The sequence below is a fragment of the Zeus faber genome (genome assembly GCF_960531495.2).
Source record: "Zeus faber genome assembly, chromosome: 13".
In the NCBI taxonomy this organism is placed as follows: domain Eukaryota; kingdom Metazoa; phylum Chordata; class Actinopteri; order Zeiformes; family Zeidae; genus Zeus; species Zeus faber.
The window spans coordinates 5,530,742-5,552,168 of record NC_137198.1 but is presented as its reverse complement, the minus strand read 5'-3'; the positions used below and the strand labels follow the sequence as shown (position 1 = coordinate 5,552,168).

At 46.9% G+C, this 21,427-nt stretch overlaps 2 protein-coding genes across 5 annotated transcripts in view; both read left to right on the top strand.

Annotated features, from left to right (window-relative positions):
• The first annotated feature begins 9 nt into the window (after positions 1 to 9).
• Positions 10 to 8,144, top strand: l2hgdh (L-2-hydroxyglutarate dehydrogenase). 2 transcript variants are annotated; one of them, XM_080012424.1, is made up of 10 exons: positions 10 to 190; positions 2,299 to 2,414; positions 3,332 to 3,483; positions 3,597 to 3,728; positions 4,517 to 4,679; positions 4,869 to 4,903; positions 5,196 to 5,363; positions 5,479 to 5,636; positions 6,143 to 6,274; positions 6,421 to 8,144. In XM_080012424.1, exons 1-10 carry the CDS (start codon positions 108 to 110, stop codon positions 6,614 to 6,616), a joined length of 1,335 nt encoding a protein of 444 aa, XP_079868550.1. In that variant the 5' UTR covers positions 10 to 107; the 3' UTR covers positions 6,617 to 8,144. The 2 variants fall into 2 exon arrangements, with proteins under 2 accessions (XP_079868550.1, XP_079868549.1); XM_080012423.1 differs by having other exon boundaries at positions 4,863 to 4,903.
• Positions 8,145 to 8,975: 831 nt separating this feature from the next.
• The window catches only part of sos2 (son of sevenless homolog 2), a 42,569-nt gene continuing 30,117 nt past the window's right edge, over positions 8,976 to 21,427 (top strand). For all 3 annotated transcript variants that reach the window (XM_080012445.1, XM_080012444.1, XM_080012443.1), the window contains exon 1: positions 8,976 to 9,225. In XM_080012445.1, coding sequence (XP_079868571.1) covers positions 9,142 to 9,225 — 84 coding nt within the window. In that variant the 5' untranslated portion in view covers positions 8,976 to 9,141. The remainder of the gene's footprint in view (positions 9,226 to 21,427) is intronic.

Below are 21,427 nucleotides of genomic sequence, written 5' to 3'. Positions count from 1 at the left end.
TTACAGATCCGAGCCGCGGACAGAACCCAGCGGAACGCGGAGACCAACCGGGCCGCGCAACGCGAGACGACCCGCTCCGCCGAGGGCTCGATCCACGCAAAGTCACTATGATCCGGGTCCTGAGCGGCGCGACGTTCGCCGCTGTCTCCGCCGCGATACCCAAGAGCACCGCGGCCAGACGCCTCCACAGGTGAGTGCCGTGCTGCAGGGCTCGGGGGCTCCAGGGCTGCAGGGCTCCAGGGCTGCAGGGCTCCAGACCTGGGAGGACGCACCGCCGCGTTTACCGCGTTTACGTGGCGGGCGCCAAGGGCATAAAAAGTCCGCGATCGGTCCCCGGCCACGGCCAAGGACACCTCCGGGTCGCGTTGCGTAACCTTCCCCGCGGGGAACCAGAACCCCTGCGCAGCCCTTCCCCCCCGCTCCCCGCTCCCCGCTCCCCGCGTCGACACCCACCCGGCACCACCTGCACCCGCGTGCCGCGGGGGGACGCGTTAACCTGGTGCTGTCACACCCTCTCACTTTTTGGCAATTTAAGTCATGAGAAGTCATGCGCAGATTGAAGAAGTTTGAGAAGTGATTTGGCGTGAACCGGGCACTTTGGAGAAAGGAATGCGACATGCATCTGTTTTACATTATTCCCCCAAAGACCAGAGTGAGCCGCAAGGGATCTTACATAAGGGGGGGCTGTGTGTGTGTGTGTGTGTGTGTGTGTGTGTGTGTGTGTGTGTGTGTGTGTGTGTGTGTGTGTGTGTGTGTGTGTGTGTGTGAGACGAAAGTGGGACAGGTGAGTGTTCAGTAGCAGAAATATTGTCAGGTTAAAATTCTATGGGAAGGGAGCCATGCCAATCATCTGGATCCTATTACACCTCAGAATGGCTGTGGGATGATATCCTTCTTGGTTCGAACAATTGTGTGGCAACAATCGCACAGGTTATTACACGTCCTGGCAACTGGAAGAGATGTGTGCAAATAACCCCAGCAGCCATTATGAGGTTATTACGCTTCTCATTAGGTGAACGCTGTTACTCTTCCGTAGGAGTTCAAGGCCCATCGTTCGCCCCTGCTGTACGTAGGAAGCCACGTGGAAACCAGGAGATCACATACCCCTGTTTTGTTTTATCACCCAGAAAGTTTGGGAAAACACGTTTGTTGGAGAGCGCGAGAAGCAGAGCGAGCAAGTATTACTTCACATTGGGATTGGAATGTTCCGCAATGGTTTTTGCCTGTTCACAATTACCGATGTCAGGAACAACAGTGTGTGCTCCAGCACCATCGCTCTAGCAGATCCTTAAGGCTGACTGTTTCCAGACTCTTGTGGGGCAGTGAAGGCTATAAAGCAGAAAGGTCCTTCAATCGAGAAATACTGAATTATTTACATACAGTATACTGTTTGTGCGCTTAAATATGTGGTGTTCTGGTGTTCTTGGAAGTATCTTGGTGAGTACAAGAGGTTGCATACACTCTGACCCCTTCACTCCCATGAGCCCATGGTAAATAAGACCGCGACACGCATGCAGGTATCTTCCTGCACACAGATACAGCAACTCCAGCCCTGTCCTTTTGAACATTGCACCAGTGACCTAATTGTTATTCTTGTTTTCTTGTTGTTTACCCTATATAGAAAAAACACAGTAAAGCGGAACATCTGTGAGCGCGTCTCTCAAAGCTGAACTGTGACCTCGTGTGGGCCCCTAGGCTTACAGTGTAACACCCTTCCACTCCCAGGCCTCATATGTGGACTTTTACAAAACTGTTCCACTTTGTTTTTGGGCATCTGCTTGTACACAAAGTGCTTGACATTTCCTCTTGATATATAAATGTACCTTCTTTTTTTTTTTGATCTTCTTCAATCTGTGGTGAACTTACAATGTCAATACAATGATGCAGATTTCACACATCACTTTATATAGAGGCACAACACACACGTTTTATATTTGCTTTAAACATGGCTATTTATAAATACTGTAAAAAAAAATGTAACTACTGTTCCTGTGCTATCCGTCTATCTATCTGTCTGTCTGTCTGTCTGTCATGCATTTTATATTCCTTCATATTATTATTCTCAGTTCTTAAACATTGCACAATGTACATAAATACACATATATATCATTTCTGTTGTTGATATATTTTTAAATGCCTGATATAGATTTTTATTTATTATTTATACAAAAATATATATTTTATTACTATTACTGCAATTTGCCAAAAAATAACACATTTCACTACATGCTGTACAGTGCAATATGTATGTGACGAATACATCTTTTGAATCGAATGGGACCCGGCATCTGGTTTCAGTTCGTATGATGTGGCCGTGGTGGGCGGCGGCATCGTGGGTCTGGCCACGGTTCGAGAGCTCATCCTGCGACACCCGTCCCTGAGCTTCGTGCTGCTGGAGAAGGAGAAGGAGATCTGTGAGTCCTGGCATGGGCTGGGGAAGTTTTGCATTTTGTAAAGTGAGAGGAGGAGGAGTAGGAGGGAAGGAGGAGGGTGAGGGGAGGAGTAAAGAAGGAAGAGGAGGAGGAGAATGAGAAGGAGGAAGAGGAGGAGGAGGAGGGAAGGAGGAGGGGGAGGAGGAAAGAAGAAGGAGGAGGAGGAGAAGGAGGAGAGGGAGGAGTAAAGAAGAAGGAGGAGGAGGAGAATAAGAAGGGGGAGGAAGGAGGAGGAGGGAAGAAGGGGGGGATGAATAGAAGAAGGAAATAAACAGAAGGAGGAGGAAATAGAGAAGAAGAAGAAATAAATAAATAGAAGAAGAAGAAAGAAATTGATGATGATGAAGAAGAAGAAATGGAAGAAAAATAAGAAGGAAGAATAAGAAAGAAATAAAAGAAGAATAAATAAATAAATAAATAAACATACTAGAAACGGGTTTCACAAAATCTGCCTATTTAAACTGAGCTCCTGCCGCTTTTTCTGTCGTTATTTCATTTGAGATTTTAAAATGAGCTCTTCGGGAGAAAGAAAAGAGGGCCGTTGGAAAGGCATAGCTCAGAGGAAAAATTTGTTTTCCTACCTTTACAATTTTAACCTGAAATGTATCTCGATGTGAAGGGTTTGTGAAATGTGGTGAGTGATCTTTACAGCAAACTAACTTGGTGATTAAAAAAAAAAACCATCTTACGTGAATGAGATTCCTGCACTAATTGAGCCACGAGTGCAAATACTTCCATAGTCGTAGCTGTATCCAGTGGTCCCCAGCTAGTGGTGGTAGTAGGAACAGTAGAAGAAGCAGTAGCGTGCTTTAGTCTGCGTGTTTATATGTTAGTTTTCATTGTATTTTTTTTAATTTTTCTTCAATTGCCAATATCTGCGTCTCTCTCTCTCTCTCCAGCTCTGCACCAGAGTGGACACAACAGCGGAGTCATTCACAGCGGGATCTACTACACCCCGGGGTCCCTGAAGGCCCGGCTGTGTGTGCGAGGGGCCACGCTGGCCTACGACTACTGTGAAAAGAAGGGCATCCCTTACAAGAGATGTGGAAAGGTCGGCCTCGGCCCCTCTATCGGACCGGATGCTTTATTCCGGAATAACGTTTGCTATCCGCTCTCCTCCAGTGAATGGCTCTCACGCTGTATCAATTTGCCCCGTGCGTCCAGCTCATCGTCGCCGTGGAGCAGGAGGAGGTTCCCAGGCTCAAGGCTCTGTACCAGCGCGGGCTGCAGAACCAGGTGCGCGACCTGGGCATCATCGACGCCAAAGGGATCAGGGAACGGGAGCCGTTCTGCCGGGTGAGACGCTCCGGCGGCGCGGCGCGTCCCCTCGGTTGTTTTAAGCTTCGAAAGTGGCACGAGGTCTTCAACCAAACTTATTGAAGGTGCCGAACCCACACTACCCATCTAGTGCAGGTGTCTGGCAAACGGTTTATTTATAGACTATAACGTTTTCCTCTTTGGTTATAATTGGATTCGCCCAGCGTTGCACAACAACAAGATAAATTTCTCATGATTATTATTCCGTTTTATTTTCTGCTCACTCTCCTCTCCGTGACCCGGGTGTGGTCCCGGAGGTGATGTTCAGGAGCGGCCTTCCACAAAGTTCAGGAACAAGCCTCAAGTGACAAAAGACGGGCGAAATGAGTATGAGGCCGCACCCGATTTCCCTCCCTTCATTTCCTGTTTCCAGCGAACTGACGGCGTAGCCACTAGGTGATGCCACCACCCAACCCTGCAGACCTCTTGACTAAACAGGAAGCGCTGTCTCCGGCTCGACTCTAATAGAACAGGGTTTCCAAACTTAAATTTGCCGTCATGGCGTCGTTATACACCCCGTTCACAGAGAGCCAGCCCTGATTCTGCTGGACCGGCGTCTGGGTGTTGGCACTTTGGCTCCTTTCTGCTTTCTGGTGAATAACGTGCAGAAGGGACTTTATAAGTCCAGCTCCTGTGCCTGTCGGTGAGCGCAGGGGAGGCGTGCGGCCCCCCGCGTCTCCCCAACTTCTTCCAAGATTAACCCAATAAAAAATAAAAAATAAAAAGTTCGCTTGCGAAGGCTAATTATTTCTCGTTTCTCATTCCAGGGCATAATGGCCCTGGATTCCCCCTACACCGGCATCGTGGACTGGAGACAGGTCGCGCTGTCGTACGGGAGAGACTTCGTGGAGGCGGGCGGGACGGTGGTGACGGAGTACGAGGTCAACGACATCGCCCTGGCCGCCGAGAGTCCGGCGGGCGACGGCCCAGGTAGCGGGCGGCGTCCGCGCACGACCGCGCCGCGGAACCGTGGGAATCGCGACTTGATGCTCATCACCTCTTTTTTATTATTATTATTATTATTATTATTATTATTATTATTATTATTATTATTATTATTATTATTATTATTATTCTCTCTCTCTCTCTCTCTCTTTCTCCCCATCCCTGGAGTCACAGGGCTGAAACACCCAGTAGCAGTGAGGGACAGAAGGGTAAGACGGCTTGGCCCGCGATGTCTCGCATCCACTGAATGTTTTCGCAGCTACTGATGATTTTTCTGATGAATTACTGAGTGAGAGCAGAGCGCTGGTGTGCGGGACATATCTGACCATCTGCGGATCATAATCCTCTCTTTGTTTGGCTGCATTCCTCTCATTGTTTGCGTCGCTCCCGCGTGTGTGCGTGTGTGCGTGTGTGTGTGTGTGTGTGTGTGTGTGTGTGTGTGTGTGTGTGTGTGTGTGTGTGTGTGTGTGTGTTTGCGTGCGTGCGTGTGTGTTGGAGCAGGGCGGCGAGGTGCGGTGCCGCTACGTCCTGACCTGCGGGGGCCTGTACTCGGACCGCCTGTCCCAGATCTCCGGGTGCAGCCCGGAGCCGCGGATCGTCCCGTTCCGGGGAGACTACCTGGTCCTCAAGCCAGAGAAGCACTATCTGGTCAAGGGAAACATCTACCCCGTGAGTCCCCCGGTGGCTTCGGGTTGAAGGAAATTTAAAAAAATAAATACCGGATAAAAACTCGAAGCGCTTCGAATGCGTTTTCCTGCCATCATTGCTCATTGTTGATTTTTAGGTGCCCGACCCTCGTTTCCCCTTCCTGGGAGTCCACTTCACCCCACGGATGGACGGCAGCATTTGGCTCGGCCCGAACGCCGTCCTAGCGTTCAAAAGAGAGGGTTACAAAGTGCACGACTTCAACCTGCGAGACTTCGGAGACGCGATTTCGTTCAGGTGCAGGAGGAGGGTGATCGTTTCCTTAACGTGCTCGAAAACAGGGATCAAATGCACCAAAAAAAAAAAAAAAACCTGGGAGAAATCGCATAAACACGTCGTTTATGGGATTTTTTTGGTTTGTGTTGTCATAAACACATACTGTATATCATGCAGCAGGTGTCACAATTTACCAAAGAAAGTTTCGCAAGGTGTTATTTTGTCAACAGCTTGTTGTCTCCGTAGCATTGTCGACAAGTTACAATACATACATATTAAAATACAAGTTAAATACATATTACAACTGAAAACTCACACAGTTTGGAAATAGATCCTTCAGGGAAATTTAGCTTGTCACAGTGCATGGAATATGAATCGGTTGAAATATGCAAGATCACATGCAAAATATGAAAATACAGTATATGTATATATGTAATAATGAAGTGTAATAACAGACTTAAGTCGAGCTGAGACGATTCACGTCTTTTTTTTTTCTTTTTCTTTTTTTCATTTCCCCCGTTTGTCAGGGGCCTCCAGAAACTGGTGCTGAAGAACCTCAGGTTTGGGGTCGGAGAGATGTACCGAGGAATTTTCACCGGCGCCCAAGTGAAGCTTCTGCAGAAATACATCCCTGAGATCTCCCCCAGCGACGTGCTCAGGTAGAGGAACCCCACCCCACCCCCGCCCCCGGCGCCGCTCGGATGCTGCCGGGACGCGGCGACAACACGCTTTAGAACACCCGATGGCAGCATGCGTGCTTGTGTTGTGTCTCTCGTCTCACCTTTTTTTTTTATTTCCACCCCAGGGGCCCCGCCGGGGTCCGGGCCCAGGCCTTGGACCGGGACGGAAACCTGGTGGACGACTTTGTGTTCGACGGCGGCGCCGGCGGCGTGGCCAGCCGCGTGCTCCACGTCCGCAACGCGCCCTCGCCCGCCGCCACGTCCTCCCTGGCCATCGGCGAGATGGTGGCGGACGAGGTGGAGCGGCGCTTCGCCCTCTAGGCCCCCCGGGAGGGAGACGCGCGGAGGAGGCGGGGTCGGGCCGGGCGGGGTTAAAATATATGCAGTATATATAACTAATAGAAAAGGGGGAAATTCTAACGGTTTTGATCCCGGCTCCCACCGTCTGGGCCGGGCTCGGCAGAGGCGGCTCGCCCTCGTCCCTGCGGCGTCAAAAAAAAAGAAAACCTCCGAAAAGAAAGGGAGTCACACGCCACCTCGGCTCTCGAGGGGGCAAAACGTGTTTTTTTGGGGGCAGAGCTGTCGCACATCGAATACTCGTAATTGTGAATAACAATGGAATTCCTAACAACTTGAATTCTGTTACAACGTTGGAAAAATGACACGTCCACCTCAGGGAAGCGGTGCCGTGAATATTTGGGGCGTAAATATTTGGGCGGACGATGCGTTTGCCTCGAACCAACCGATGGAAACTTCACGCCTCGAACGCGACATTTCAAACATCGGCTCCCAATTTCGATGGAAGCACATCGGTGTAGAAGCTCAGGATTTTAGTCAATCATCGGGATCAGCTCAAATAATTGTGATCGTGCGATTATGACAGTTCTGATTTTGGGCCCTCTTGACACTAAAGGGTAACCTACTTGGGCAACTGAATGGGAAACACGTAGCAGATTTTTTATTTTATTTTTTATATTCGATGACATCCTTGCAACCTCATGCAGCGACAATATCAAAGTATTCATATCATATGTTTTCCACCCGTCCTTCGCTGTGGTGACGCTACCTCAGCACCGCTGTCACAGAATGCACATCGTCGTCTCTTGGGGTCAAAGCTCTGCTTTATTTTGGGATGCGAATTTTAAACGAACGTCATTCTACGAAGCTTGACTTTTTTTTTTACCTTTTACTTCAGAATTTGCGCGATTGCTCTCTGCTAGCCGGGAAGGAGAAAAGATGGTTGGGGGTCATACTCGAGGAAACAAGTATGACCCCAGTACTGAGTGGCAACAGAGGGTTGTGTTGGTTGGTGCTCTTCTTTATGTCGAATCATGTTCCAAAAAAACATTTATGAAACATTAAACTCAAGTAGACCTTGGTCAGTCCCAGAAGGGTCTGGCTGTTTTTTTTATATGCTGGCTTTGTGTGAGGGGAGAATCTGGTGCAAGTATTTTAAAATGTGCAAGCTGGTATTTCATACTTCCAGCTGCTGTCGCCTAAATCCAGCGAACGGTGGCGTGAGTTCTTCACCATTGATATCGAAATGTAAACATATCGCCAAACGTGCCCTGAAAGGTCGTGCATTAAAGACTCTATATGCATAACCCTGTGTCCTTGTGCTGCTGCAGTGGTTCATTCAACCCTTTTCCAAAGACTTACTTCATATGAATTCAGGGGCGGTGCGTTCACACCGCGTGGCCACGGGGGGGCGTCCCACAGGAACAGCTCTGCACAAAATGCATTTGTTTCGTTTGATAATATTTACAAAAACGTAAACAAAAAATGTTGTATTGTTGGGTCATTTATTGTAAAATTGCATTTCTGAAAAATAAAACACGTTTTATATTCATATTGCGGGATACTTGTGTGAATGATATAATTAAGAGACACAATTATATAAAAAAAAAATGTCTTGTTAAAATACTCAATTCATATTTATTTCTCCACTAATATGAAAACAGTGTTTTGTAAAAATAAATGTATGAATATAATTGTAATAAGTTATAAAAAAGTGATTTTTTTTTTTCCCGGCTCGGCGTGACGCCGCGCAGGGGCGGGGCTCCGGGCCGTCACACACCGACCGGGGCTCAGTCCGTACGAGCACCTCGACCTGAGCGAGCCCTCACGCACGGAGCACCCCCGGCCGCCGCCGCTCCGCCGCATCCCCGTCCCGCTGGAAAAATGCCCCGGACCGCGCGCCGCTCGGAGCGGACCGTTCGCCGCGGCCAGGATGCCTGAACGCCGGGGCGAGGAGCGGGGGAGAACGAGTGCCTTCTGCGGAGCTCCATGGCTCGTTGCGCCACCACGTAATAACTCGGCCAGCGGCAGCCTGTAGCCGCGGCTAGCCCGTTAGCCTGTTAGCCTGCCGTCACCCCGCTAGCGTTACAGGTGTTAGCCAGCGACGAACTCCGGGCCGGTTTGTGTCGGCATCGAGCTGGGGGCCGGCGTGTTGTTTGCCCGGCTGTAGCTGACGGCGTCGGCGAGCGTTAACCGACCGTCGCCGTTTAGCAACACTGTTATTGGCTAATTAGCTTTAGCTGCGCCGCTGTGTTTACAGCAGCGGGCTAGTCCCGTTAGCACCGAGCTAACAGGTCACATCAACTCGGTACATGTGCGCTCTCATATGTAGCGCTTAGCTTTCGGATCGACTGGGACTCGGACCCCCGTGGCGTGGCGATCCGGTCTCCGTTTGCTCGGATCGGCGTAGTTGTGCCCCCCTTTACCCACCCGCCTTCCACCGCCCCCCGCCCCCCCCCCTCCTCCTCCTCCGCGCCCGGACCGACCCACCCACAAGGACTAGCCGTGGCCGATGCTGACACCTCAGCCCGCGGCGAGGAGCAGCAGCCATGCAGCCCCAGCAGATCTACGACTTCTCCAGCGACGAGAACAGCCACAAATGGCGGGGCCTCTTCGTGCAAGCCCTGCGGAAGGTGAGATGTCCCCCCCCTCGCCCCCCTTCCCTCCCGGGAAGACAGGGGACCGTGTCGGGCGGACGCTTGAGACAGGTGACGCCCGGGCCGGCCGTCCGTCCCACGCGGGCGGTGGAACGGGGATGGCGTGTTGTCTTCACTTCGCGAGTGTCTGTTATGTAAGAGACTTCCAGGGTGCACATCACCAACCAAAACAACTTCCACCGCCGCCCCCCGAAAATTGCGTCCGCTCCGTGGAGCGCACCCAACACTGACAGGGGAACCGTGTCGGTGTTGAGGTTTCTCTATTTACTGTCCATACAAGGTGTCTGGGTGGAGGTTTTGGGCAATAGTCCCACAACCGGCTTCTATCTAATGGTTATTTCCCCAATTATAGGACTGTCACGATCAGTGTATTTTGGTTGGTGACTAATTGGCATAGATACAATTTCATATAATTGTTTATGTTATGCCAGTATATTAGTGGCATGACCTTAAACCTGTAGTAATACATAGTCTACCTATTGCAGAAGAGCCGTTGAAGATTGGACCATAGAGATTTTTCTCCACCCACCTGATGGAACCCCCACCTACCTGGAAACCACATATTTATTAATCGCACTCCTGACATTGCTTTAAAATTGCCCTAAAATTTCCGGCGGGACGCGCACGATTGTGGATTTCTTAACGATTTTACGACAGGGATTGCAGTCCGCCCGGGCGATTGTGTGCGATTATGCAATAGTTGTGACAGCTCTGCTCCGCTCTGCGTTTAGTGGAAGTAGGATGGTTCTCAAAACGGGCGCTTTGTGTATGTGTGTGAAATTTTTCCCTCTTTGGAAATGCAGGCCAACAAGCTGGTGAAGTGCCAGCAGGTCTGTACAAACTAAAGCAGAATCAAAAGGTGTGCGTGCGCGCGTGCGTGTGTGTGTGCGTCTGGGTGTGCGCTGATAACATCTCATATTTTCGGCATTCGGTAGCAGTTGGCTCATCTTCCTAGAACAGAGAAGTACCCGCAGTCGATGGGAGTTTATTTTTTCCCCCGTCTCGAAATAGAAGCGAGTAACTTTTTCATAACCCGGGCTGAATGTGTTTTCTCTTCGTTTCTCCTACCTCCCTCTTTCTCCACATCGCCTTGTTGTCTCCCTGTCGCTTCTTCCTGACGTCTTTTTCTCCACTTGCGTTTCAAAAGGTTTCAACCCTCAAGTGGATTAGGGCTTCAGACCACCCACCCACCGACAACTCTGCTGTAAAAAAAACAAAGCAAAACAAGACGGTTGCACATCCCCTGTTATGCACCCGTACCGTTTCTGCATGTGATCAACGCATTTTTCTGCCATGTATAGTGTGGAAGACTTCAAAAGCCTCTCAGAGGTTTTATAGGTTGGTCTATTTGGGGAATACTTGTGTTGTGTAACTCGCAGTCGTGGGATCGGGGGCTTTTTAGGAGCCTCTCTCTCGCAGGTGAAGGGAGGGATGCAGGGTTAAGTGGCGTCGTAGAGATTGGGCCGTTTTCCCACAGACCCCACTGCAGGAGTGCTTTTACACCACTTTAGGAAAGTAGGTTGGATTTGGGGAAATGACAGGCGTGCAAGTGCTTGTGTTTTTTTTTTTTTTTTTTTTTTTTTGGTTGGTTTTAAGTATACAATAGTAATTTAGTCGAATTCAAGAGTGGACCCTCAGTTTAATTTTCGTTTTTATTTTTTATTTTTTTTTCTACTTTGATTTGGTCCCAATTTTATTTGTGACCTATCGTATTTTGTATAAATGGCAGCTAAACCAGTTCCTACCACAGTTCTGTCCATGAACACACAAGTTTAAAGGTTTGTGCCTCCCCCCCAATGACTGTTTTTTTTCTTGAAATGCTATTTCGAAATACTAATGGGAAATCAGTCTTTATTTAGCAGCCCCCGGCGCTGTAGAGGCCAGCCTTTTCAAAAGCCTGTTGCCTGTTGTTTTTTTTGTTTAAAATGTGTGCCGGACCAGCGGAGCCGTGGCGGTTGCGTGATGAATCAGGTGAAGCTCGGAGAGCAGCTGGTGGGCTGTGGTGGCGCGCTGTCATTGTCTCAACTTGTTACACAAGCGCCTGAGGGAAAGCCAGTTTCGAGATTGACGCAAGAGAGGTTTGTTATGGTTCTGACTGACTGTGACTTGCTGTTTTTCACAGCTGTCCATGGAGGGGCGGGGGTTTCCTCGCGCCAGGGAGCCATGTTGGATGACTCGACTGGGCTCTTCAGGAGGTTATTTAGAAGCAGGCTTTTAAATGCGCTCCGAGGAACTCTTTTAAGAGTCGGGCCAGGAAACGTGCTCCTCTACAGCTCGGCCTCCGGAGCCAACAAAAACAATTCATCCGTTTCGACAGCCGTTTTGTGCATTTAATACAAAGCTACCGAAAATGTTATGCAAACGTCGTACGCTATTCAGTGTGTTGTACAAAACAACTCGAGTCGCTGTTTTCCCTCTCTGTGGTCGTCCTATCTCTCTCAAAAGTGCTTGTTCTGTCAAGGACTGGGTTGAAAACAAAATCGCTACTCCACACCATTCAAATCTGCCGATTACATTTCTGAATCGATTTCAAAATCTTAATAGCGACACTTTGTTTAGAAGTTATCCAAGCATTTTTCAACTAAAACTGAATACCACCATAGTCACTAATGAATTTAAATATTTAACGTCTGTGTTAGGCTGAGTTGCTTCTGTGACATTTTTTTCCAGTGCACGTCAGATGGCGAACTGAGAAGTTGGTAGCAGTTGTCATTATATGTAAAATCTCAATCTACATTCCTGTCTATTTAGAATCGTATCGTGAGCCATCTCATCAATATCGCTTTCTATTAAGGATGCAAATTTAAAGGAATTTCCTTAATCGATAGTTGTCCGCCAACAATCGTTGATTAATTGATAACACAAAAGCTGGCGGGTGGGGACCTATGGGACGTCGCGCACCTGAGATTTTGTGACTGGGCTCGAGGAGCGCTTCTCATTTCATTTCAAAATGGAGAAGTCCGAGGCAAATCTCACTGAGCTGGTTCGCTCACAAAGGAATATTTACGACCCGTCTTTCGCAAGTTAAATATTTAAACCTTTTGCCGTCCTCCGCCACGGAATGAGCCGGACGTTACGTAGCGGGTCAAGTCTGGTGCGGATACGGACAACGGGACGCAAATAAAAGCATTAAACATCACTAAAATTCTTATATATAAACAGACACAAAATAATTTTGTTTTATATTTTATTGGAGCCATAGCAACAAATGGCTTGTTCGTTTTGCCGTCGTAGCTCTCCCTCGCTCCAGGTCTTTTTTCCTGCCCCTGTGCGGTTATCTGTACAGTGTTCCAACTGAACGCAGCAGTAGTTGTTGAGGAACAATAAACATAGTTTCCTCCTCAGCATTGACGCAACCATGTTTGTTGTTCTTCCAGAAGCCTCCACCTACAAGAGCGCAGATTGTTCAGTTCTTACCGAAAATGAATGGGTAGTCGATTAATTGTTAACATTCCTAGTTTCAGTCAGTAACAAATCGTGACCCTTTTGTGTTGGAATTGAATTGTAAGATCCCGTCAAATACGCAGCCTTAGCTCTGCATCACAGTTGCAACCCAAGTGGACACACACACACACACACCTGTGTCGTCCATCTATGTCTCTGTCTGAGACCTCGGCTTCCCTATGACATTTAGCCCCGGGCGGGGTGGGGGCCCAGGAATCGCTTCTTCTGCCGTTCCGGACGCCTGCGTGTCGTGTCATGATGCGATGCAAGCGCGTCACGCTGCCTCCAGCGCGTCGCTGTTAATAATAACTGTGCATTCCCCTGGTCTGCCGTTTCACTGCCGTCTGGGGGAAGGCGGCGGGTGCACCGGGTACAGTTTCACTCCACTGCCGCGTTGAGGTGGCCGTGTGTGGTGCTGAGTTTGCGGCGCTCTGTTCCAAGCTGTAAAAGCAGACAGATCTGTTTTATTGGCCGAGCTGATGGTTTCTGCGTCTGTGGGTTGACACTTGCATACTAGCTTATTGGCTGTGTGTGTGTGTGTGTGTGTGTGTGTGTGTGTGTGTGTGTGTGTGTGTGTGTGTGTGTGTGTGTGTGTGTGTGTGTGTGTGTGTGTGTGTGTGTGTGTGTGTGTGTGTGTGTGTGTGTGTTGGCCCTTGCTATATAGAGAATACTGGGGAACATGGTGGGTCATGATAACTAAATAGTGCTGTACTGTGAAGACCAGGGTTTCCTTAAGTTGACCCCCTAAACATCGCCATTTTTATTTTATAATGTATTTTGAAGTTTGTTTTTTTTAAACTATAAAATATCAAAATTGCCCGCTTCAGATTGACTGTCAGCTATTTATTCACATTTAACATGTGAAAAGTAATGAAGGACAAATGGGGTTTGTACAAGTACGTTTTGGGTCCTCTGTGTTTCCTCAGAGGGAGCGATCGGGACGCCATTTTCAGCTGTGTCCCTCTCCAAGCGTAATGGAGAGGGAGCGGTCGTGTGTCCCGTTCCTTTAAATAAAGCAAATAAAAACATTGTTTTTTAATTTTGATGTATTTTATTTTACTCAATTTCCTTTTTTAACTAAATTTAAAAAAGCACTGTGCATCACCCGGACTCTTTGAGCATTGCTTTCTTGCCAAGATGGCAGCAAGAGTAAACCCAAACTTGAGGCTTCAAATTGGCTCCTCAGACACCAACTGGTGATGTCATAGGTTTATTCTTCCTTTTTTTTTTTTTTTTTTTTTACATGCTGACCTTACAGAATTCTGCTTCATGAGTTATTCAAGTAAAAACCTGAATACATTCTGGTATGTCATTCGGAACTTCCAGACGCATTTAAAGATCTGAGCTTAAACTCTGATCATTATATCTGCTGAGGAAATTTGAATTCAAAAGTCCATGCTCCTACTACTCACTCACTACTTAACATCTAACTATACAAGTCCCTAGCATTGGATATCATACAAGTAAAGTTTCATTCCAAACGAAGAAATAACATCACTAAATGACAATATATTCTCGCCATGACTATATGATACCACTGGAATGAGGGAGCTGTCAGTCAAGCTGACCACGCCCCCAGATATACATAACTTACTTACTGTTTGAAATATTTCAGGGGGTTTTATCCAAAAACCTCATCATCTCAGTCATCATACTTCACAATAGATAGGGTTAGAGCAAGGCCTGCTGGCCATAAACGTTCATATTGAATTGGTGAGATTTTGACTTTGGTAGCTTTAGCTCGTTGAAGGTAGAGTGTGGGGGTTGGCATCGACCATTTGTCCAGGATTAGGCGGAGACTGTGTGTTGATTAGCCCGCTCTTGGCCAATGGCCACACTTACTGGGCACCTGCCCCGTGGCTTGGAGAGGTTCCAGGGACCTTCTGTAATTCATCTGGGGCTGAATGTGTTATATATCCAAATTTCCATCAGCCTTGTAGTCAACAGTCACCTGCTGTCCAGGCCTACTCAGGCTTGAGCTAGGGATGTACCCAGGCTGGGTCACTGGGTCACGGCACTGTGTTGTTGTCGTCTGGACGTCCACCAGGCGTTGTCTACTCTCAAGCAGAAGACAGAGTAATGCGGGTGGGTGTGTTTTTTAATGTGCGCGCACGTGTCCCCAGTGTGCGAGGGTTCATATGAGCCAGTGTGTGTCTGCTTTGTCTTTCTTATTGTGTGGGCTGGTGCACACGTGTTGACGCATACGTATGTGCTTTGTGCTCTTTGGGTGACTTGTGTGTGTGTGTGTGTGTGTGTGTGTGTGTGTGTGTGTGTGTGTGTGTGTGTGTGTGTGTGTGTGTGTGTGTGTGTGTGTGTGTGTGTGCGCGTTGTATTGTGCGCGCTCGCGTTGTATTGTGCGCGCGCGCGTTGTATTGTACGCGCATGTGTGTACACATTGTATTGTACGTGCGTGTACGCGCGCTGTTGTCTCGGAGTTGATCTCTGCCCTCTGGTTCCCCAGACAGTCTGGTTGTAATGGCAGATGATGTCATGCCATGAATCACAAACGGTGACACATGCATGGTTTTAATAACACCCCCCCCCCACACACACACACACGGCCACATTACCTGCAACCTGAGCCCCGATGAAGCTCCATGTACACCGCCAGGAGAATAATCAATCAAATTAACAATGTTAACCCTGTAGTGAGGCTTAGTTTGCACCCACTCTCTATTGTGTTGGAGTAAAGCCTCCCTGTGAGCTGTGGGGTCCCTCTTATCTCCCTGTTTATCAATGTTATTTATAATCACAGCAATTAACTGTCTCATAAAACTTGAATATATCTAGCAAATTATTTTTGCCTAGCTATAAAAAATAAGAAATGTAGTTCCATATAGGGCGTTACTGAACTGAATGGATTTTTTTTTCTGTCTAATCGGATCCGGCTCTTCAATGGGGGGTGGCATGGAGGAACGGTATTAAATGGGCCCCGGAGCAAGATCGTAGTATCGATGAGCTCCAACGTTCTCGGTACTGTACAGTATTGGAGAAATTAAAGAAAAAGGATTTTCTATTTATTTAGTCTATACAACCCATCTAACTTGCATTAACCTTAAGATATTCGTCTAAGAAGCATTTTCGCTATTATCTGAAGAGAGGCAGGCAGAGGGAGCCCGCCCCGCCTACCTGCAGAGGGAGATTTCGCTCTCTCCCGCTCCAAGGGGGCGGGGCCGGCTCCCTCTGCCTGCCTCTCGAACATGCACGAGGAGGCGCCCCGATCGCCCCCTCTCCATGCCTAATGCGCAAAAAATAAAGCAGTTTTCATTCTGCTCTCAATCTGTTTTAGTTTTTCTCTTAAACCCCCCCCCCCCGATAATACTACTGTTAAAGTACCGGATCCATGAGCAGCAGCGGTAAGAGTAATACTACTGTTGAAATCTTTACGATACCTATCCCTGCTGCTGCCCCGTGCCTCCAAATAAAACAACTAAAAACAGTGTATTTTTAGTTGTTTTATTTGGAGGACACACACATTCACACACATAAAAAATATATTTATGATTCCCCACATTTATTTGTCCTCATTGAAATTTTACCCCTGTGCATTTTTGTGAGCTTATATCTGTTTTATTCTGTTATTGTAATACACACTGACTGACTAAAAAAATAAAAAATAAAATTACTGCTCAACTTGAAGTATGTCAGTCGACGGTTTCCGACTGATGATTGGATCGTGGACGTTCAGGGGGCAGCCCTAGTTCCATATGTTCTCCTTTTTCAGAAGTAACTTGGAGTTTAGAGCAACTCCTCAACACCAGTCAATCATTTTCAGCATTCATCAGGCGCCAAGATGTTTACTTAATAATTATATTGCATAATACTCCCACACAGTGTGAAGGCACTTATTACTATTTTTGTAAAAAATATTAGTCTGCTGTTAGTGCTGTAGTATTTTTTTTTTGGTGAAACTGCGAGGGAGTGTATGCTGACAGTCACTAAAGCTGTCAGGGATAGACATCCTATTCCCACTGATGCTCACAGTGTATGCACTCATACAGTAGCTGTACCATCTAGTACTGCAAAATACTACAGTACTCCTTGGTACTGCTAAATAATGATGATGATAGGGTGAGGGGTTAATAACACTTATTTGTATGGCGTCTTTCAGACACAACACACAGCCTTTTACATGAATAGAAGTCAAGCAAATGAAATATGAAATTAAAGCAAACAATCAAAATGCAATGCATTAGAAGAATGAAAATGTCCTCCTCTCTGATATTCTTTGGTAGTGTGTTCAGCAATTTAGGAGTGTAGTTTTAAAAAGGCTGCATCTCCAATCTTCTTTTGAGTGGGTCCTTAACTTCTCCCCGGGGATTAAAAAATATGATTATTAATTGATGTGGCACGGTGGAACAGTGTTTGCGCTGCTGCCTCACAGCAAGAAGGTCCCGGGTTCGATTCCCGCCTGGGGGGCTGTTGGCACCGTACTGAGGTGGGTTATCTTTTTGCACCCTGTGTGTGCATGTCCCCATGCACACACAGGGTCTCCTCCAATATATGTAATAAAGGACCCCAATAAAAAACATGCAGACTTCCTGTCCTGTCCCTGACCACGACATGGATCCACCACCCCTGGAGGAGGGACGGCTGGGATGGGGGAATATGCGCAAGTCAAATTTCTCTGTCATCATTACCTGCGTGTGTGTGTTCGGGTCACCACTCCCTGTATGCGTGTGAAGTGCTACAGAACCTGAGACCAATAAATGATTATTCTAAAGTTATCTTATATTAAACCTCTTTCCCCCTTGCACTGAAAGCCGTAAATCTACTGGCAATGTTCCGTATTGGTGTCATGTGGGAAAGGGATCCGGGGTCGATGTTCCGTAAAAGTCGTTCCGTAAATCTCCCTACTCTCAAAGTAGTATTATTTCTGGCAAATTGCTGGAATGGCTGTGAATGGAAGTGTGTGGGAATGGAAGCAGTAACATTTCTGTAAAGTAGGGGTGGAGCCGAATCCAAATAAAGCACAAATAAAGGTTTTTTATGAATATTTATTTCGTACAAATATTAAAAACATTTGTTTTCGGATAGAAAAAAAGAAAATCCGAAACGTGGCGCTCGGCTGCAAAGACCAAAAATGAAACACGTCCAGACTCTACGGAGACAGGTCTTTTATATTCTTACATTTTATTATTTTACTTTTTAAAAATGCCACCCTGGACTTGTCTTTAACAGTTAGGGGTGCGGTGCAAGGACGTCGGCACAAGCGCTTCGCTTGCCCACCGGCTACACCAGAGCGGACAGAGTGAGCGGAGAGGGAGAGGTAGAACAGGTGGAGAACATTCTCCGGGGGCTGAGGGTGTAGGACAGGTTGAAAATGTTAACGCCCCTTTAATAACATTGGTAAGGGTTATGCCGTTGGGGTTATGCTGTTGGGGTTACGCCGTTGGGATGTTCGTTTCCGGGGACAAGGGCTCTGTCCCTTCTCAGTCAGCCGAGGGAAGAGTTAGCGGCGCAGGGAGAGGGGGAGCGAAACGCTGGTCTAAAAAAAAAAAAAAAAAAAAAAAAAACAACAAACAAAAAAAACGATTCTAGTGTCTAGTCTTGCGCGATATTAGACACATCACGCGAGCATTGTGTAATGTGTCGAGAACAGTCATCTAAGCGGGAACGGAACTTTTCTATAAAGGAGGCCAACGTGGGAATGACCGAATGTTTTTATCCAGCAATGTGACGGATCCCATTTGGGAAAGGGGCTTTATTGTACTTCAACAATACTGTTCGGCACTATGATGCACTCATGGTAGCATGTAAATGCTTTTATGTCTACACATAGTATCCACGTGTGTGGCCATATTCATATGGCCTACTTCCAGAACTTCTCCCGTGTACCAGTGAAAGCCTGTTTTCTTGGCCTTCACTCTCTCGCAGCAGGGCGGCCGTTACTACTACAGACTGCAGACTGAACCTGCTGCTGCTCGTAGCACCATATCAATACCTCTCAGTCTGCTGCTATGATCCTCTGTCCCAGAGGAGTAGTAGAGAGAGGGATGGAAGGAAAGAGAGAGTTGGTCAATGTTAAGAAGAGAGAGAGAGCAAGAGAGAGAGAGCCAGCTAGCTCTGGGACTTCCTACAGGCTTGCCAAGCCTCCTTAATGGAGCTGAACGGTGAAACCAAACCCCTCCAGTATGACAAAGGATTGCACATGAAAGGCTACGGATGGTCCAGGTGATGATCACTCTCCCTTTTAGTGCAGTCGTCAGCATGCTGCATGGTTGGAAAACCGTCATCCACCTGCTGAATGTCAATGACCATACACCTTGACGGGTGGTAGACAAGTCAGATGCTTCCACCAGACACTGTGTTAAAAACACCCACATCAGCTGATTCAAAAAGCCAGTGACTTGTGGAATTCACTTACAATAAACCTGCCAATGCTTCAGGTGTGGCTGGATGATCAATTATTATTGTTTTTATTTTTATTATTGTTATTATTATTATTATCATTACTATTATTAGGGGTCTTGCTCTCGTCCGAGTTGGATCGATATCGATCTACATTTGGAGCAGAAATTGTTGGCAAACTGTCGTAATTTTAGGGCTGTCCCCTGAAAGTTGAGTCTAATCATCAGTTGGACCCCTCAGTCGACTTAGATTCTTGAAGTCAAGCAGTGGGGTTTTTTGTTTTTTTCCAGTCAGTGCACATTACAATAACAGGGTAAAACAGATAGAAAGCTTACAAAAATCCACAGGGATAACATAAATAAAGGGAATCATAAATCTATTTTTATATGTGTGAATCGAACATGGCTCTCCGTACTACCTGATCGCAATGCCCCATTCCTCCAAATAAAACAACTCAAAACGGTGTGTTTTTAGTTGTTTTATTTGTAGGAACGGGGCACGGATAGGGATGGGTATCGATCAGTTTTTAACGGTACTACTACTCTTACCGATACTGCTTATCGAGCTGGTACTTTATCCATACTCTTATTGTTTTTATTTATTTTTTATTTATTTTAAGAGTAAAACTAAAACAAATGAAGAGCAGAGTTAACACCGCTTTATTTTCTGTGCATTATGCACGGAGAGTGGGAGATGGGGTGAGAGCCAGGCAGAGGGAGCCGGCCCCGCCCCCCTCGCACATATCTCCATATCTCCAGCGATGGAGCGGCGGAGAGAGGGGAGAGATGTCTCTTCTGATAACAGCCAAAATGCTTCTTAGACGAATATCTTAACCTTATTGCAAGTCAGAAACGGGTTATATAGCCTAAATAAATAGAAAGATCTATTTTCTTAATTTCTCCAATACCCTTAACAGTAACGGTAAACTCAGAATTTATCGATATTATGTTTTTTAATAACTTAGCCCCCACCCTGCCAAATAGTCGAATATTTCGCATTGAACAGCCGAATCTGATTGGACTGACAATACAGGTACAGCCCTTCTTAACACGGAGTGATTTCCTTCCACAGAGACACCGTGAGGCAGGACTCTGTGGACTACAGGTAGACAGACACCTTAAATAACACGCAACTAGTGTATCAGCTTGTAGTCGTAATTCCACAGGTCACCAGGACTCGGAAAACTCGCGTCATTATGTCAGCCACTGCTGCTTTCAATGGAAACTCTGAAAATTGTAACTCGTTTTAGTAGTAATGCTGATCTAAAGATGAGTGACAGCACAATTTGTGATTGATTTCGATGCAAAGTAACGGTGTGTTTTAAGGGAACTCGGAAAACTCATTCGTATCTAGCTTGACTAAGTTGGACCCCATGTGTGTCTCGCAATTATTTGGATTACGATTCACCGTCATTTAAAATGTCATGATCGTGACAACTCTATTCCTAATAATCCTCATTGTCCCAATGATAAATCCTTCCATGTTTCCCAGCAGGTAGTACAAAATGTAGTCACCCCCAGCCTCTCATACCCTAGATGTTTTTCCCATGCCTTCACTTTATAATCCCTGCCCTTTAAAGCTGCTGTGTACTTGGCTGGATTTAGCTCTGTTGTCTTGCTTTCCTTTTTAACTGTAGCATCAGCATCCAACAATATTAGTCCATGTAACTGTTATCTGCCCATCAGCCATTAGGATCAGGTTGCAGCATCAGTGTAAATATATCGAGCCGAGGCCAGATCTGCGCCTGGCCTGCTCTCCTTTCAGTCCTCAATTTAGACGTCCTCAGCTTTGACTTAGCATTTGAAGTGTTAACCAATGCTGTTCTTTTTTAACACTCCTTGAGTGACTCACTTTCAAACCAGAGCTTTATGTCAATCTTCTAGTAATCCAACCTCATCTATTTTACAACACACAACCTATTTATAACACAGCCAGTTTGACTCTGAATGCTGACCATACCAAAAATGGTAGACAAGATCATTTCTTGTCAACACAACATTTAAAAAACAAACGCACCACATGCATCCACGGGAGGTGGGAAACACATGCAACAAACAACGGTCAAATTTAGGGCTGTACCCGACTCAGACTTTGCGCACCCGACTCCCTCTCCGACGGTACTGAAGACGGGGACACCTTCTCCATCACACTCTCCCCAATCACCCCCTCTCGAATCGTGCCCCGTCTCTCCGTGCCCCGCCCCCACACTGTTTTTACTTGTTTTATTAGGAGGAACGAGGCACGGCGGTCAGGGAGCGCCGTGAGCCGTGTTTTATAATATATTTATCATTCCCCTTATTTATGATTCCCCATTTAAATGTTATCCCTGTGCATGTTGTAAGCTTCTATCTGTTTTGTCCTGTTATTTTAATGCACACTGACC

Coding starts and splice junctions, on each gene's coding strand:
- l2hgdh (XM_080012423.1), top strand. CDS start 108: ATGATCCGGGTCCTGAGCGGCGCGACGTTCGCCGCTGTCTCCGCCGCG. Junction 5,364..5,478: donor TCAAGGGAAACATCTACCCC/GTGAGTCCCCCG, acceptor GTTGATTTTTAG/GTGCCCGACCCTCGTTTCCC. Junction 6,275..6,420: donor TCCCCCAGCGACGTGCTCAG/GTAGAGGAACCC, acceptor TTTCCACCCCAG/GGGCCCCGCCGGGGTCCGGG.